At 41.1% G+C, this 16,273-nt stretch overlaps 1 protein-coding gene and 2 non-coding genes across 6 annotated transcripts in view; all 3 read left to right on the top strand.

The window, feature by feature from the left end:
• KANSL2 (KAT8 regulatory NSL complex subunit 2) overlaps window positions 1–12,274 on the top strand; it is a 29,213-nt gene extending 16,939 nt beyond the window's left edge. For 3 of the 4 annotated variants that reach the window (XM_023211256.2, XM_023211255.2, XM_023211254.2), the window contains 3 exons: window positions 5,113–5,366; window positions 10,612–10,731; window positions 11,502–12,274. In XM_023211256.2, coding sequence (XP_023067024.1) covers window positions 5,113–5,366; window positions 10,612–10,731; window positions 11,502–11,633 — 506 coding nt within the window. In that variant the 3' untranslated portion in view covers window positions 11,634–12,274. The remainder of the gene's footprint in view (window positions 1–5,112; window positions 5,367–10,611; window positions 10,732–11,501) is intronic. The other variant, XM_023211257.1, reaches the window with a different exon arrangement.
• On the top strand, window positions 8,937–9,071 carry LOC111542113. Its single transcript, XR_002731455.1, has one exon. It is a non-coding gene; the product is annotated as a small nucleolar RNA SNORA2/SNORA34 family (small nucleolar RNA).
• On the top strand, window positions 11,154–11,290 carry LOC111542114. The gene has a single exon (XR_002731456.1). It is a non-coding gene; the product is annotated as a small nucleolar RNA SNORA2/SNORA34 family (small nucleolar RNA).
• Window positions 12,275–16,273: the final 3,999 nt, after the last annotated feature.

Below are 16,273 nucleotides of genomic sequence, written 5' to 3'. Positions count from 1 at the left end.
TTTGTAGAGGGGATATGTCACTATGTTGCCCAGTCGGGTCTCGAACTTCTGAGCTCATGTGATCTTCCCGCCTCAGCCTCCCAAAGTGCTAGGATTACAGGTGTGAGCCACCATGCCCAGTCTCTTGACTCTTTTGTAATAACACTTAGTCACTGTGCCTGGCCTCTAACTTGCATACTTCAAATTAGAAGTTTACTATTTCCAAAAATGAGATGCTTTTTTTTCTTTTTTCAATTAATTTGCCTTTGAACCATTGTAAATGTTTCGATTCTGTTAAAGGACTACATTTGGCATTGGGCCTTCAAACCTTTTTGAGTTGTTGATTGATTTGTGAAAGTGCTTGTTATTGACATTGAGAAAAATTTCACAGTAAAAGCACTTGTTAAATAGGATTGCTGGATTTCATTTGCTTGGCAAGAAATGCCAAATATTTGGAAATTAAAACCTATTTTCTTTAATACGAAGAGGAGAAGGAGAACCTCTTCTTAGTCTTTTGACAGGAAGCTGAGTTTTTATTTTGCTTATTAAATATTTTACTAATTTATTAATTACAACAGATGTCTGATAAGAGATTATTGTTCTTAATATATAAAATGTTTGTGCAAAGTAATGAAAAACTGTAAAGATAAATGCTTACATCCTGGACAACACAGTGAGACCTCATCTCTAAAGATAAAAAAGAAGAAAGAAAAATTATCTGGGCATGATGGCATGTATCTGTAGTTCTGGCTACCTGGGAGGATTTTTTGAGCCTAGGAGTTTGAAGCTGCAGTGAGTTAGGATCATGCCACTGCATTCTACCCTGGGTGACAGAGCAAGACCCTGTCTCTTAAAAAAAAAAAAAAAAAAAAAAACAGGCTGGGCGAGGTGGCTCACGCCTGTATACAATTCCAGCACTTTAGGAGGCCAAGACGGGTGGATCACCCATGTCAGGAGTTCAAGACCAGCCTGGCCAAGATGGTGAAACCCCATCTCTACTAAAAATCCAAAACAAAATTAGCCGGGCATGGTGACGGGTGCCTGTAATCCCAGCTACTCGGGAGGCTGAGGCAGAGAATTGCTTGAACCCAGGAGGCAGAGGTTGCAGTGAGCGGAGATCACGCCACTGCACTCCAGTCTGGGCGACAGAGTGAGACTGTCTCAAAAAAAAAAAAAAAAAAAAGACTGGGTACAGTGGCTCACGCCTGTAATCCCAGCACTTTGGGAGGCCGAGGTGGGCAGATCATGAGGTCAGGAGGTCGAGACCATCCTGGCTAACATGGTGAAACCCCGTCTCTATGGAAAATACAAAAATTAGCCAGATGTAGTGGTGGGCGCCTGTAGTCCCAGCTACTTAGGAGGCTGAGGCAGGAGAATGACATGAACCCGGGAGGTGGAGCTTGCAGTGAGCTGAGATTTTGCGCCACTGCACTCCAGCCTGGGCGACAGAGTGAAACTGTGTTTCAAAAAAAAAAAAAAAAGTTTTGCCTAAAGCATAATTGGGCAAAGGCTATGGACAGATTTAAAAGAAGATAGAAAAGGCTAATAGGGCCAGGCAAAGTGGCTCTCACCTATAATCCCAGCGCTTTGGGAGGCTGAGGCAGGTGGATCACCTGAGGTCAGGGGTTTGAGACCAGCTTTGCCAATATGGTGAAACCCTGTCTCTACTAAATATACAAAAATTAGCTGGGCGTGGTGATGGGCGCCTGTAATCCCAGCTACTCGGGAGGCTGAGGCAGGAGAATCCCTTGAATCTGGAGGCAGAGGTTGTGGTGAGCCGAGTTTGCGCCATTGCACTCCAGCCTGGGCGACAGAGCGAGACTCTGTCTCACAAAAACAAAAAGAAAAAAACAAAAATGCTAATAGTTGAAAAGTGTGTATCTTCACTATAAATACAGTCGGCCTTTGAACAATTCAGGGGGTTGGGGTGCTGACCCCCTACACAGTTGAAAATTTGTGTATAATTTTTGATTTTCCCAAAATTTAACTGCTAGTAGCCTTATGGCTTACTGTTGATCAGAAGCCTTAACAACATAGCTTCCTAAGACATATTTTATATGTTTATATGTCTTATATATTGTATTCTTAAAACAATCTAGGAAAAGGTGTTACTAAGAAAATCATAAGGAAGAGAAAATATATTTACTCTTTATTAAATGGAAGTGGATTATCATAGAGGTCCTTATTCTCATGGTCTTTTTGTTAAGTGGAGGGGGAAGTGTTACTGTCTGTGGGATGGCAGAGGCAGAAGAAAATGCACGTGTAAGTGGACCCGTGCAATTCAAACTTGTGTTGTTCAAAGGTCAACTCTAAATAGGAAATAAAACAAGGAAAATTTAAAATCAATAAAATTGATATTTGTACGTATATTTGTTTTAAAATTAAAAATACGCAATTTTTCAAAAAAGTCAGTGAATTTCAAAAGTAGGTGAGAGTATGGTAAAATGGACCCTTCTAAATATTGCTAGTGGGAATATAAATTGATACAAGCTTTTTGGAAAGCAATTTGACAATAATTTGTATTTCCTCATATGGTGATTTTTACTTCTGGGAATTTATTTTAAGGAGATAATCAAATGCACACCAATATTTTTACGTGAAATACTCTTCCAACTTGAAACAGCCTTAAAATTTTTAGAGCTGGAGACTGGGGAGATAAATTATGGCACAACATAGTGTGGAATATTTTCAGGCATTAAATATATTTAACAAAATTTGTGAATGACAGCAAAATGATAGTGACATTCCAGGATATGGTATTCTGTACTGTGTCTAAATTGCATGAAACCAAATACTGGGAGGGAACAATACAGAAATGTGATAGTTTGTGCATGGTGTGGTTATGAATGCCCTTTTTTCACTGTTCTTTTATTTTTTGGTTTTTTAAAGCGAGCTTGAATTACTTTTATAAGGGAAAAAACTCAGTTTACAGATACTAAGGACTATTTTAGATATTTCTTATACTGTACTCAAATAGCTTATTAAAATATAAATATAAAGCAAAATTGAAAATGTATTTGAAAAGAGAAGGGAAGTATTTTTTTTTCCTTTTATGTTCTTTCCTTTCCGCTCCATAGTTGCCTAAGTCACTTACCCTTCCTTAAGTCCTTATCCCAGAGAAAGATGCGACTGCCATTGGTGACCTGTTAACTCTTTACTGTGGTCTAATGGAGACAGCACTCGACTGAAAGTGAAGGACCCAGACTCTAGTTGTAGGTTAACCATTCCCTTCTTTTTACCTCTTTTGCCCCATGTGAAAGGAAAGCGGGTGGAGGATGACGGGGGGAGTCCTTTTTAAGGATATTGTGGTATTAAATACATAAGAGACTTGTGAAAGTCCTTTGAATGCAAATGAAAAAAGTTCTTGGCTGGGCATGGTAGCTTACACCTGTAATCCTAGCACTTTGGGAGGCTGAGGCAGGCGGATCACCTGAGGTCGAGTTCGAGATGAGCCTGGCCAACATGGCAGAACCCTGTCTCTACTAGAAGTATAAAAATTAGCCGGGTGCCTGTAATCCCAGCTACTTGGGAGTCTGCGGCAGGAGAATCTCGAACCCAGGAGGCAGAGGTTGCAGTGAGCCAAGAACGCGCCACTGCATTCTAGCCTGGGTGACAGAGCGAGACTTCTAAAAAAAAGTTTGGTTGAAACATTTAATGGTAACATTTTAAATATTAATAATTTAAATAAGAGTGGGCTTCTTAAGCACATTAGATATTGCTTAGATTTTCTTAAGCACATAGTGCAAATCTGATGATTCCCATTAGATTCATGTGTTTATTCATTTGATCATTCAATAAATACTCATTTGCCTTGTACTATCTTCTGTTTCTTTAGAGTAGTGGTTTTCAGCTGGGGGCCATTTTGTTTTCCAGTTGGCAATGTGTGGAGAAATTTTTGGTTGTTATAATTCAGAGATGGAGGTGCTGCTGACAGCTAGTGGTAGAGGCCAGGAATGCTGCTATACATCCTCTTCCAACAAAGATGTACCTGGCCCACAATGTTGGTAGTGCCACAGTTGTCACACCCTGCTTAAGAGTTTAGTTATTTCCAAGTATGCATTGAAAGAAATAGTTTTATTCAAGGAAGTTTATATGGTTTAAAAAATTATAAAGTATATTAGATTTTTTTTAATTTAAAAAACTACCATAAAAGTTTTGAGTTGAAAATTATAATTCCATAATTCAGGTGCTATTAGTTTATAGAAAAATTGTGTTTTCTGGTTAAAAATAAGTCAAATTTTAAAATAACATTTATTAATCTAGGAAAATAACCAGGTAGTTAAGATTTCAAGAAATGGTAGCGCTTGCATAAAATGTGTTTTGTAGAGTAACTTGAATTTTATTGTATCTAATCATCTCGATTTTTGATTCATTCTACAGTGCTTCTTTGCTAACTTGGAAATATAGCCCTTCTACCTTTAACAAAAGTTGTTAATAGCGTCCTTGGAGTGTTTCTGGAATACTTTTTTTTGTTTTTTTTCAATGGGCCTTCATAAGCAACATTTTCTTCTTTAGGATCATAAAAGGATTCTTCTGTACTGCCACACTCCCCTAAAAAAAAAAAAAAAGTGTGGATATTTAATTTCTTGTCAGGATATGATACCTAGTGACTTTTACTAGAGCTCTGTTTCCCCCTATTCCAGTGGTGCTTTAAATGAATTTATCATGTAATCATCTTTGGAAACAAGGTCCAAGAAATTGTTGCAACTTTGCTGGTCTGCTAAGGGAGCAGACACATTGTATCTCTTGGAAGGGCTGTTGAGGGGCATTTTCAAGGCTATCTGCCTTTGCACTACATGTTTCTTCTGAATAGGTATGTGTTCCTAGGAGTGTTACTGCTACTTGCTTAAGGGAGAATGGGATTAGTGTCTAGTTTAAATGACCAGGATCCTGAAAAGGAGGTTGGGGACAAGTTTTAAATTATTGATAGAGCTAGAATTTGATGCTAGTAAATGACATATATTTTGAGAAGTAACTTTAAAGATTGCTAACTGCATTTGATATTCTGTATCAAATGTAGTTGTAATTTATCTTGTATAGTCCGGACCTTGAGTTTTATGTGGCAGACAATGTTATTTGTATTTTATGCTTTCGATAGATTGTGTTTTATTTCCCTTGACCATTTTTCTACAGATATTTGTCAGGATACGAATCAGGTTCTCTTCAAGTGCTGCCAGGGATCTGAAGAGGTACCCTGCAACAAACCTGTTCCTGTAAGCCTCTCTGAGGATCCCTGCTGCCCACTGCATTTCCAGTTGCCTCCTCAGATGTATAAGCCCGAGCAGGTACTGTCTGTGCCAGACGATCTGGAAGCCGGCCCCATGGATCTGTACTTGAGTGCTGCTGAGCTTCAGCCCACTGAGAGTTTACCTCTGGAGTTCAGTGATGTAAGTTAGAGAAGCTCTGCTCTGGCTCAGGCCCTTGAGACAAAGCCTTATTTATTAATGGTGAGAATAGGTTAGTCTTTGTGGTTAGGAAAATCGACAAAGTTTTTGAAGTGATATATATGTATGGTTGTATTTGTATGTTAGCATATTCATTTGGAGAAATCTACCCTACCTGATTTTTTTTCCAGACTTTTCCCATACCTTTTTAGGGATACAATGTACATACTATAAATTGTACTCTTTGAAAGTGTATAGTTGAGTGATTTTTAGCGTATTCACAAAGTTAATGCAATTATTACCACTATCTAATTTCAGAAGGTTTTCACTGTCTCCAAAAGAAACTCAGTACCTATTATGACATTCTGCATTTCTTTCCCCCCAGCCCCTGGCCACCACGAATCTACTTTTTGTCTCTAAATTTGCTTATTCGGGACATTTCATATCAATGTAATAGTATATGTATCCTTTTGTGTCTGGCTTGTTTCACTTAGCATAATGTTTTCTAATGTTTTCAAGGTTTACCCACACTATAGTATGTATCAATACTTCATTCCTTTCTGTGACGGAATTAATATTCCATTGTTTGGAAATACCATCCTTTGAAAATCTATCAGTTGATGGATATATTTGTGCTGTTTCTACTTTCTGGCTGTTACGGAATATACTGTTAAGAACTTTTGAGACGGTTTCTGTCGGCATGAACCACCACACCCAGCTTAGTTATCATTTTTGTAACTTTTTTTTTTTTTAAATTGGGGTCTTGATCTGTTGCTGAGGCTGGAGTGCAGTGGCATGATCATGGCTCACTGCAGCCTCGAACTCCTGGGCTTAAGTGATCCTCCTGCCTCAGCCTCCCAAGTAGCTGGGACTATAGGTTTATGCCACCATGCCCAGCCAGTTTTTTATTTTTTTCATAGATGAGGTCTCCCTATGTTGCCTAGGCTGGTTTTCAACTCCTGGGCTCAAGTGATCCTCTTACCTTGGCCTCCCAAAGTGCTGGGATTACAAGCATGAACCACTGTGCCTGGCCACTATAATTTGGCTTTTTTTTTTTTTTTTAGACTGAGTCTTGTTCTGTTGTTCAAGCTGGAGTGCAGTGGTGTGATCTCAGCTCACTGCAACCTCTGCTTCCAGGGTTCAAGTGATTCTTGTGCTTCACCCTCTCGAGTAGCTGGGACTACGGGTGTGTGCCAACAGGCCTTGCTAATTTTTGTATTTTTTGTAGAGACAGAGTTTCGCCATGTTGGCCAGGCTGGTCTCTTAACTCCTGGCCTCAAGTGATCTGCCCACCTTGGCCTCCCAAAGTGCTGGGATTATAGGCATGATTCACCATTCCTGGCCTATAACTGTTAATGATAACTTTGGTGATTTTACTTGTGGGAAGACCAGGCATCAGATATTAATATGAGTAAAAACACAGCTGTTCATTCTGGATATTTGCTTGCTTTCTGTGCTTTGATGCAAGGGTGGTTGGCAAGTAGTAACTTAATACCTTAATCTTACTGCTTTTGAGTTCCTTCTCTCTCATTCTCTATTGGTGGTTTTGGAGATAGTAACAAAACATGGATTCTTTTATTTTATCTTTATTGATTTATTTATTTTTTGAGATGGAATCTTGGTCTGTCACCTAGACTGGAGTGCAGTGGCACGATCTTGGCTCACTGCAACCTTCACCTCCTGGGTTCAAGCAATTCTCCTGTTCCTGCCTCCCTAGTAGCTGGGATTACAGGTGTGTGCCACCATGTCTGCCTTATTTTTTTATTTTTCAGTAGAGATGGGATTTTGCCATGTTGGCCAGGCTGGTCTCGATCTCCTGACCTCAGGTGATCCACTCGCCTCAGCTTCCCCAAAGTGCTGGGATTACAGACATGAGACGCCGTGCCCGGCTGAAAACATGGATTCTCTTTATATCCTGATACTTCAGTTTTTAAAACACTCCTGTTTTAATAGGCATTTTTGCTGATTTTCTTATTTTAGGTTCCTTTTCCCAATTTAAAATCTTATAAAAGACAACACTTTGTATATATGAGAAAAGCCTTTTCTGAAAACGTATCCATTCCGTTATTATCTTGAGACTTGGATGCCTTTTGCTTCAGTATTTAAATAATTCCAGGCTAATTATTATTATTATTTTTGACAGAGTCTCTCTCTGTTACCCAGACTGGAGTGCAGTGGCGTGATCTCGGCTCACTGCAACCTCTGCCTCCTGGGTTCAAGTGATTCTCCGGACTAAGCCTTCCAAGTAGTTGGGATTACAGGTGCGCACCACCATGCCTGGCTAATTTTTGTATTTTTAGTAGAGACAGAGTTTTGCCATGTTGGCCAGGCTGGTCTCAAAACTCCGGGCCTCAAGTGATTCTCCCACCTTGGCCTCCCAAAGTGTTAGGATTATAGGCATGGGCCACCACACCCTTTCCAAGCTAATTATTTATATAAGAATTGCACGTGGGCCAGGCGTGGTGGCTCACGCTTGTAATACCAGCACTTTGGGAGTCCGAGGCAGGCGGGATCACCTGAGGTCAGGAGTTTGAGACTAGCCTGGCCAACATGGTGAAACTCCCTCTACAAAAAATACAAAAATTAGCTGGATGTGGTGGCACACACCTGTAATTCCAGCTACTGGAGGCTGAGGCAGGAGAATTGCTTGAACCTGGGAGGTGGAGGTTGCAGTGAGCCAAGATCTTGCCATTGCACTCCAGCCTGGGTAACAAGAGCGAAACTCTGTCTCACCACACGCATATACACACAAAAATTACACATGGTAAAAGAATGGGAGAAAACAGATTTATAGTCTTCATGGTGTGAGAACACTGGCTTCTGTGGGTACTACAGAAGTTTCCAACTCACCTGAAATGGATGGTAGGTTGAGTGTATCCTGTGTCCTATGTTTCTGCTTAAATTGAGCAGCTTTATTTTATTATTATTTTTTGAGAGAGTCTTGCTCTGTCTCCCAGGCTGGAGTGCAGCAGCGCGGTCTCGGCTCACTGCAACCTCTGCCTCCTGGGTTTAAGCAATTCTCCTGCCTCAGCCTGCTGAGTAGCTGGGACTACAGGTGCGTGCCACGACGCCTGGCTAATTTTTGTATTTTTAGTAGAGATGGAGTTTCACCATGTTGGCCAGGCTGGTAATTTTTTGTATTTTATTGGAGGCAGGGTTTCACCATATTAGCCTGGATGGTCTCTTGACCTTGTGATCCTCCCGCCTCAGCCTCCCAAAGTGTTGGGATTACAGGCCTGAGCCACCGTGCCCGGCCTGAGCAACTTTAAGTAGATTTTTAAATTATATAAATTCTTTAATGTGAAGATGTTGTGATTCTTATTTTTGGTGATTAGCACACCAAAAAATGAGAAAGGATTGCAGATTCTTAGATTTATTTAAAAGCGTATAACTAAGCTTCTCCGAAGCTAGATGAATAGAAACATAGAGCGTCTATAAACTGGATTAGGCATAGAGGGGTACAAACCTCCTGGATATTTTTAACTCTTAGGAAGGGGGAGTTTAGCACCAGACTCTTGAAAAGCAGTGGCATGAAAGTTAGTTTGATATATTGTTTGAGCCTTTGTAATGCCTTAGGCCCTGAATCAAGACCAATGGTTTGCTGTAGCTGTTGGTTTCAAACAGGAGCTAAGAGTGATGTCTTCCTTGTGGTCTGTTGGCTATTCAGTATTCCAGTGCGAAGTGCCAATTCAGTTGGAAGAAACATAGTCTAGAATGTAATGTCATTTTTTTTTAACAGAGCAAAACTATGTTAGCCTTAAGAACCAGGGAGTTGGCTGGGCGTGGTGGCTTATGCCTGTAATCCAGCACTTCGGGAGGGCTGAACACAGTGAAACCCTGTCTCTACTAAAAATACAAAAAATTAGCTGGGCATGGTGGCACGTGCCAGTAGTCCCAGCTACTCGGGAGGGCTGAGGCAGGAGAATCACTTGAACCCAGGAGGCGGAGGTTGCAGTGAGCTGAGATCGTGTCACTGCACTCCAGCCTGGGCGACAGAGCAAGACTCTGTCTCAAAAAACAAAAATACAAGAAAAAAAACCAGGTTGTTGCTCTGTGGGGACAGGGACTTAACCAAAATAATATTTCCGAGCCATTCAGAGGAACTGTGAGTTTTCTGTCATCCTTCCTTTCTTCCTACCTTCTCCCTTTCCCCTGTTGGAGCTTGTTTGCTTGTTTTGTGGCTGTTAGGATGTTAATCAGGCAATCTTGTATTGTCCAGCGGTATTTAATTTTAATATAGCATTGTTCATATTTAAATTAATCACTGGTGAACTTGCATGTTGATTACAGGTAGCCTCAGAGAGAATACGCTTTTTTAAAAAATATTTTTTTAATTGTAGTAAAACATACATAACAAAATTTTACTCTTTTAACCTATGTATGTATGTGTGTATGTAGGTGGGTAAGTAGAGATGGGGTCTTGCTGTATCACCCAGGCTGGTCTTGAATTCCTGGCCTCAAGTGATCCTCCCACTTCGGCTTCCCAGGGTGTTGGGATCACAGGCATGAGCCACTGTACCTGGCCATTTTTAAGTGTACAAGTCAGTGGTGTTATGAACATTTACCATGTTATACAGCTATCAGTGTTTTCTGTTCCAGAACTTTTTCATCAACCCAAACAGAAGCTTTGTATTTTTTAAACAGTAACTCTCTCCTTTCCCTTTCCCCTGTTCCCTACTATTCTCTGTTCCTACTTTGTGTTTCTATGAATTTTCCTGGACATTTTTATTTTTTGAGACAGGGTCTGACTCTGCCACTCAGGTTGGAGTGCAGAGGCGCAATCTCGGCTCACTGCAGCCACTGCGTCCCGAGCTCAAGGGATCTTCCCACCTCAGCAGCCTCTGGAGTAGCTGGGACCACAGGTGTGTGCTACTGTGCCTGGCTGATTTTTGCAGTTTTTGTAGAGACAGGATTTCACCATGTTGCCTAGGCTGGTCTTTAACTCCTGGGCTCAAGCGATCTGCCTGCCTCGGCCTCCCAAAGTGCTGGGATTACAGGTGTGGTAGCCAGAATTGTGTTTTTTAATCCACTATATTGGTCTATGTTTTACATTTGGCAGCAAAAGCTCTCAGTGCTCTTGGATCTTGTTTCATTTGTTGGACGTTCTGGTAAAATTTTTTTTTGATCAAAGGTAGGCTAGGGTTGAGGGAGACAGCAGAGTATTGCTTTAAAGTTTGCTGAAAAGCATGCCACGTTTATTATTGTTTCCCTTGGTATTGCTGATGGGCTTTTCTCTTTTATTTTCTAGGACTTGGATGTTGTGGGTGATGGTATGCAGTGTCCTCCTTCACCTTTGCTTTTTGATCCTTCACTAACCCTTGAAGATCATTTAGTCAAAGAAATTGCTGAAGACCCAGTGGATATTTTGGCAAGTGAAGAACAGTTCCACCTGTTTCCCCCATGTAGAGACCTGGCCAGGCAGAGGGTTCCTTGCTGGATAGCATGTACTCCTGGAGGGGAGTGGGGTGTCATCACTAGTATAAAGATGCTCCACATGTCTCTCGCTCATTGAATACCATATAAGCAAAGCACTTTAAAAAATGCCCCACTTTGCTCCTGTATACCCTTGTTGCTGTAGTTCTCCAGATAGACTCTTAGAACACCTAATGGCCCCTGATCCTCATATCCCAGAGTAGGACATAAATTTATTTAAATAAAAGCTTGAGACAAGGAATCTAGGTAAATTGTACCTTCTGAGGGAGAGTTCAGCACTGAAATTGTCCTCATTATAGAATGACCAGTAAAGTAATGTGATTTGAGTTCTGTCTGTGAGCCTTGGGTAGAATTCCAGTGGCCCTGACTGAAAACCAGCAGTTGTACTGTAGCTGTTGGTTTCAAGCAGAGGCCTAAAGGACTGTCTTCCTATGGTCTGTTGGCTGTTCTGGGACCTCAGCAGGGAATGGCTATTTCATTTGGAAGAAACAACCTATAGCTCTCCAACCTATTAGAAGAGGCTCAGGAATAGGCTCTTCCAAGGGACAGGGATAGCTAATATAGGGAGGAGCATCTGTCCAGAATTAATTAATTTCTGTTGTATTGTTCTTATTGCTAGTATACATGGCCACTGATAAGTCAGATTCATACTTCAGACCACAGTGAATGAATTTTTAACTGAAGTGCCTTTATTTCTTTTAACAGGGCCAGATGCAGATGGCTGGAGATGGGTGCAGATCCCAGGGATCTCGAAATTCTGAGAAAGCCTCTGCACCATTGTCTCAGAGTGGATTGGCTACTGCAAATGGGAAGCCAGAACCCACTTGTATTAGTTGATAGTTTGGGGAACCATTTTACTTTGGTGGATTTAAATTTCTCATTCTTCAAAGAAGTATTTCTGATCATCTCTCACAAAACACAGGCAACCCAGACTATCTTGTTTTTCTTCTGGATTGAGTATTATAGTCAAAGGTAAAGCCAAATTTTGAGGACATGGACCAATACTTCTTAAAAGTTGTGGGTTTCTTCCCACTCAGGGCAAGGAGGAGAGATAATCCCTATCAAAGCTTCTGGGATTATTTGGTACTATACCTAAAAGGAAAGTGACATCTTTGTAATGGGATTTCCGAAGTCATGGATAGAAATCCACTTAAGTAGCTAGGTGGGAGCTGTCTTTGTGAGTGGTGTCTTTTAGATACTGATGACCCTAATATCTGGTTATCTCTATCTAAAGACCTGCAGTTTAACTTTTCTTCACCTCTACTTAATTGGGCAATCTTTAACCCCTTTCCGTGGTGAACTCTGGCTTTTATCCTCTGAGAAAACAGCCCACAGGACTGGGTCCTCCTTATCCATCTTGCTTTTAACCTGTATAAATTTCTGTGGTTGCTATCTTATGTAAAATATAGTACAAATTTATTGTATATAGTTTCTACTAAATGTTAAAGAAAATGTTATAAAAATATCAGTCACCTGAATTGAATGCATGTTTTGTTTGAGAATATAGTCTCTTTTTCGTGGTTTTAGGGACCTGTCTCTGATGGGAAAGGGAAATTGGGACAGATAATACTTCCATCCCAGGAAAAAATAAATCTTCAGTAGCTCATTTTGGTTTTACTTTTAAGAAAGAAGTAAATGAAAAGGTGCAGGACTTATTAAAGCCAATCAGTTCCAAATATCTTCTTTTTATCCTCCACTCTGTGTCCCCTACTCCCACTCCCATTTCTCACGATTAATGCCAGTGTCATCTCTGCTAGGTGTGGTGGCTTACACCTGTAATCCCAGCACTTTGGGAGGCTGAGATAGGTAGATCACTTGAGCTCAGTACTTCAAGACCAGTCTGGTCAACATGGTGAGACCCTGTGTCTATATTTTCAAATTTTAAATAATTATTTTTTAAAAAATAATGCTCATGCCATCTCAAAATTCTCTGATGGTAGGAATATACTTAAAACACAAGAGAAAAAAAAAAAACATAAGAGAAATTGGGCCTGATGCTGGATCACTAAGATAGATAGGTATTGTCAAGATCGTTTTGACACTGAATCTTAGAGCAGGGTTAAAATAGAAGTTCAGTTAGGGTTGAGGTGCCTACACTAGAAATTGTCTATTTCTATACTGCATTATGACAAGGAGGGCAAAAGATTACTTTCTATAAGAACTGAAATGGGCACAGAGTGGCTTACAGTTACACCATCATCTTAATTAACTTTAAGCATTTACATTCAGAGAATGGTCAAAAGTAACTCATAAAAGGTCCATCAGATGAACCCCTAGGGAGATTGCCTTTACTAGGTCTTCCAGTGATACTGTTTTTAAGTTTGTAGTTCCCACTGCTTTTTTGATTCCCTAGTTTAGTACTTTTTTTTTTTTTTTTTGAGACAGAGTCTGGCTCTGTCGCCTAGGCAGGAGTGCAGTGGCTCAATCTTGGCTCACTGCAACCTCCATCTCCTGGGTTCAAATGATCCTCCTGCCTCAGCCTCCTGAGTAGCTGGGATTACAGGCATGCGCTACCGTGCCTGGTTAAATTTTGTATTTTTAGTAGAGATGGGGTTTTGCTATGTTGGCCGGGCTGGTCTCGAACTCCTCACCTCAGGTGATCTGCCTGCCTCAGCCTCCCAAAGTGCTAGGATTATAGGTGTGAGCCACCATGCCCAGCCTAGTGTAGTGCATTTTATACTTTATCCACAAAGACAAACATTACTTTTTATTTATGTGTTTGTTTGTATTTGAGATGGGATCTTACTATGTCACCTGGGCTGGAGAACAGTGTCATGATTATAGTTCACTGCAGTCTCGAACTGGGCTCAAGCCATTCCCCTGCCTCTCAGCCTCTTAAATCTGGGACTTATGTGCCATCATGCCTAGCTAAGACAAACGTTACTTCTTACACAGCTATGAGCTTGAACATGACTACTCAGATATCCTCTTCCTGGTTAAAAAAATGTAATTTACAGACCACTAGCATATGTATCACCCAGCATGATTGCTAAAAAGTAAATTAATAGGCCCATCAACACTTTCTGGGGAATGAGGGCCGGGGAATCTACTCTTAGAACCTCAGAAATTCTGATAGCTACGCATGCTTGCAGACTCAGCTGTGGTAAGTTTTGGGAAGGCTATGTTTGGCTACCATTCTCCAAGGTTCTGGCTCTCATTAGGTGCAGAGAAAACAGGAAGATGGGGTAGGAGGGGCCTCAGGCTGCACCATATTACTGAGAAAGTTTTGGCCTTGGTAATGGAGTCTCTAAACAAAGGTCTGTTAGAAGAAATGGCTTAATACCCTTGCTGTGCTCAGTCACTAGCAGCAACCTGAGGGAAGTGTGGTATCTTGGTCGATCCAAAGGTGAGGATGCTGGAGACTGTCAGTTAACTGCACTCTTGAAATCTGGGCGGCATACCTCCATGGCTACAGCCTTTTGTCAGACAGATCCACTTCTCCCATGCATGTTCATGATTCCTGGGGGCCTTTTAAAGGAGAAACTTAGGGGTACAAATTAGAGCCCTCATAGCTACGGTTTGTCTTGGGGCTGCAACTGGTAATCATCTCCCCTCTCTGCTATACATTCTAAATCCCCTCAGTTATAATGGTAGGTCTTGGTTTGCCTGGTGGTATGAACCTACCTTCTTTCCTGGAAAGTCTTGAGCCTTTGGTAATCATACCTTCTCAGGCCAGGGTTGCTGCATGTGTTAATTTAGTTACAGTTGTGTGAGGGAGTACCAACTATATAGGCAGAATAATCATCCCAAAGATGTCCACATCCTAATCCCTGTGATCTGTGAATATGCTATTGTAAAATGGCAAAAAGAACTTTAGATGTGGTCAAGGTTAAGGGTTTTGAGATGGAGAGTAGCCTGGATTATCCGGGTGGGCCCAATATAATCATGAATCTTTAAAAGCAGAGAACTTTTTGCAGCTGTGATGAGAAGCTATAGTGTGAGAAGGTTTCAATGACCTGTTGGTTCTGGAGGTGTGCAAAGACTGGGGAGAGGTCTCTAGTTGTTAAGGATGACCCCTCTACCAAAACTGACAGCTGTTCTAAGGAACTGTCTTAGAAAACCAGCCTGCTTCACTCCTTTATGCTTCATGTGTGACTCCTGGTTTAGGCCCTCACCCTTTCTCTTGAGAAAGGCAGTCATCTCCTAGTTGGTCTCTCAGCCTCAAGTCTTACACTTTTTCAATCCATACTGCAGCCAGAATGATCTTAAAAACTTTATCCTGTCTCTTCACTGCTTATGGCAACCCCTAAGCCTTCAGTTACACCTCATTGTTGTCAGGAAAAAGAACAACCAGCTGCTTTAACATGGCATTTAAGACTTCATAATCTGATCTTACTTATCTATGGAGAGTCATCTTGAAATGTTCTTTCTCTTACAGGCTATTCTCCAGCCATTCTTGGATTTATTTGAAAAGGAAACATTGAAATGTAGCCAAGTACATGGGGTTTGAATTCAGAAGGACCTGGATTGAATCCTGGTTTTGCCACTTTGAGAACTTTTGTGACTTTAAGAGAATCACTCTCTCTCTGAATCTCAGTTTTCTTTTTTTTTTTTGAGACGGAGTCTCGCTCGATTGCCCGGGCTGGAGTGCAGTGGCCGGATCTCAGCTCACTGCAAGCTCTGCCTCCCGGGTTTATGCCATTCTCCTGCCTCAGCCTCCCGAGTAGCTGGGACTACAGGCGCCTGCCACCTCACCCAGCTAGTTTTTTATATTTTTTAGTAGAGATGGGGTTTCACCATGTTAGCCAGGATGGTCTTGATCTCCTGACCTCGTGATCCACCCGTCTCGGCCTCCCAAAGTGCTGGGATTACAGGCTTGAGCCACCGCGCCCGGCCTGAACCTCAGTTTTCTCAACTGTGTAAATAGGGTAACACTGACCTAGAAGTATTGTGAGATAAAGTGGAAAACACAGAATTAGAAGCTCTAGGAAACATGTAAACCCTCAGAAAATGGTAACTTATTATTTTAAAAGTGTAAGTTCTCTCTCTTCAGCTCAGGCATCACTTCATCCAAGTTTTTCAATGATTAGTTAATGCTGACATTGAATAAATACAAACAAAATAGCAAATCCAGCCATGTCTATAGGTTCATTCGTTTGTAAGGGAAAAGTACAAATCTGTAGACAAGATAGTAACTCAGTCTTGATGTTTACAGTTAAATATTTAATCTGACTTACAAGTAGCAGTGCCTATACTGCTTGTATTATTTTGCCTTGCTCCCCTCTCAGCAAAGTTGTAAGATTCATCCTGTTTGTCTACATCAAAATGTTTTCATTTATTTTCATTACTATATATAGAAATTTCCTACTTTTTTTTTTTTTTTAATTGAGACAGAGTCTCGCTGTGTCGCCAGGCTGGAGTGCAATGGTGCAATCTCGTCTCGCTGCAACGTCCGCCTCCTGGGTTCAAGTGATTCCCCTGCCTCAGCCTCCCGAGTAGCTGGGATTTACTACACTATTATTATTCTACTATGTATA

This window comes from Piliocolobus tephrosceles, chromosome 10 (genome assembly GCF_002776525.5).
Source record: "Piliocolobus tephrosceles isolate RC106 chromosome 10, ASM277652v3, whole genome shotgun sequence".
Classification (NCBI taxonomy): Eukaryota; Metazoa; Chordata; class Mammalia; order Primates; family Cercopithecidae; genus Piliocolobus; species Piliocolobus tephrosceles.
This window is presented reverse-complemented; position numbering and strand designations above follow the sequence as displayed.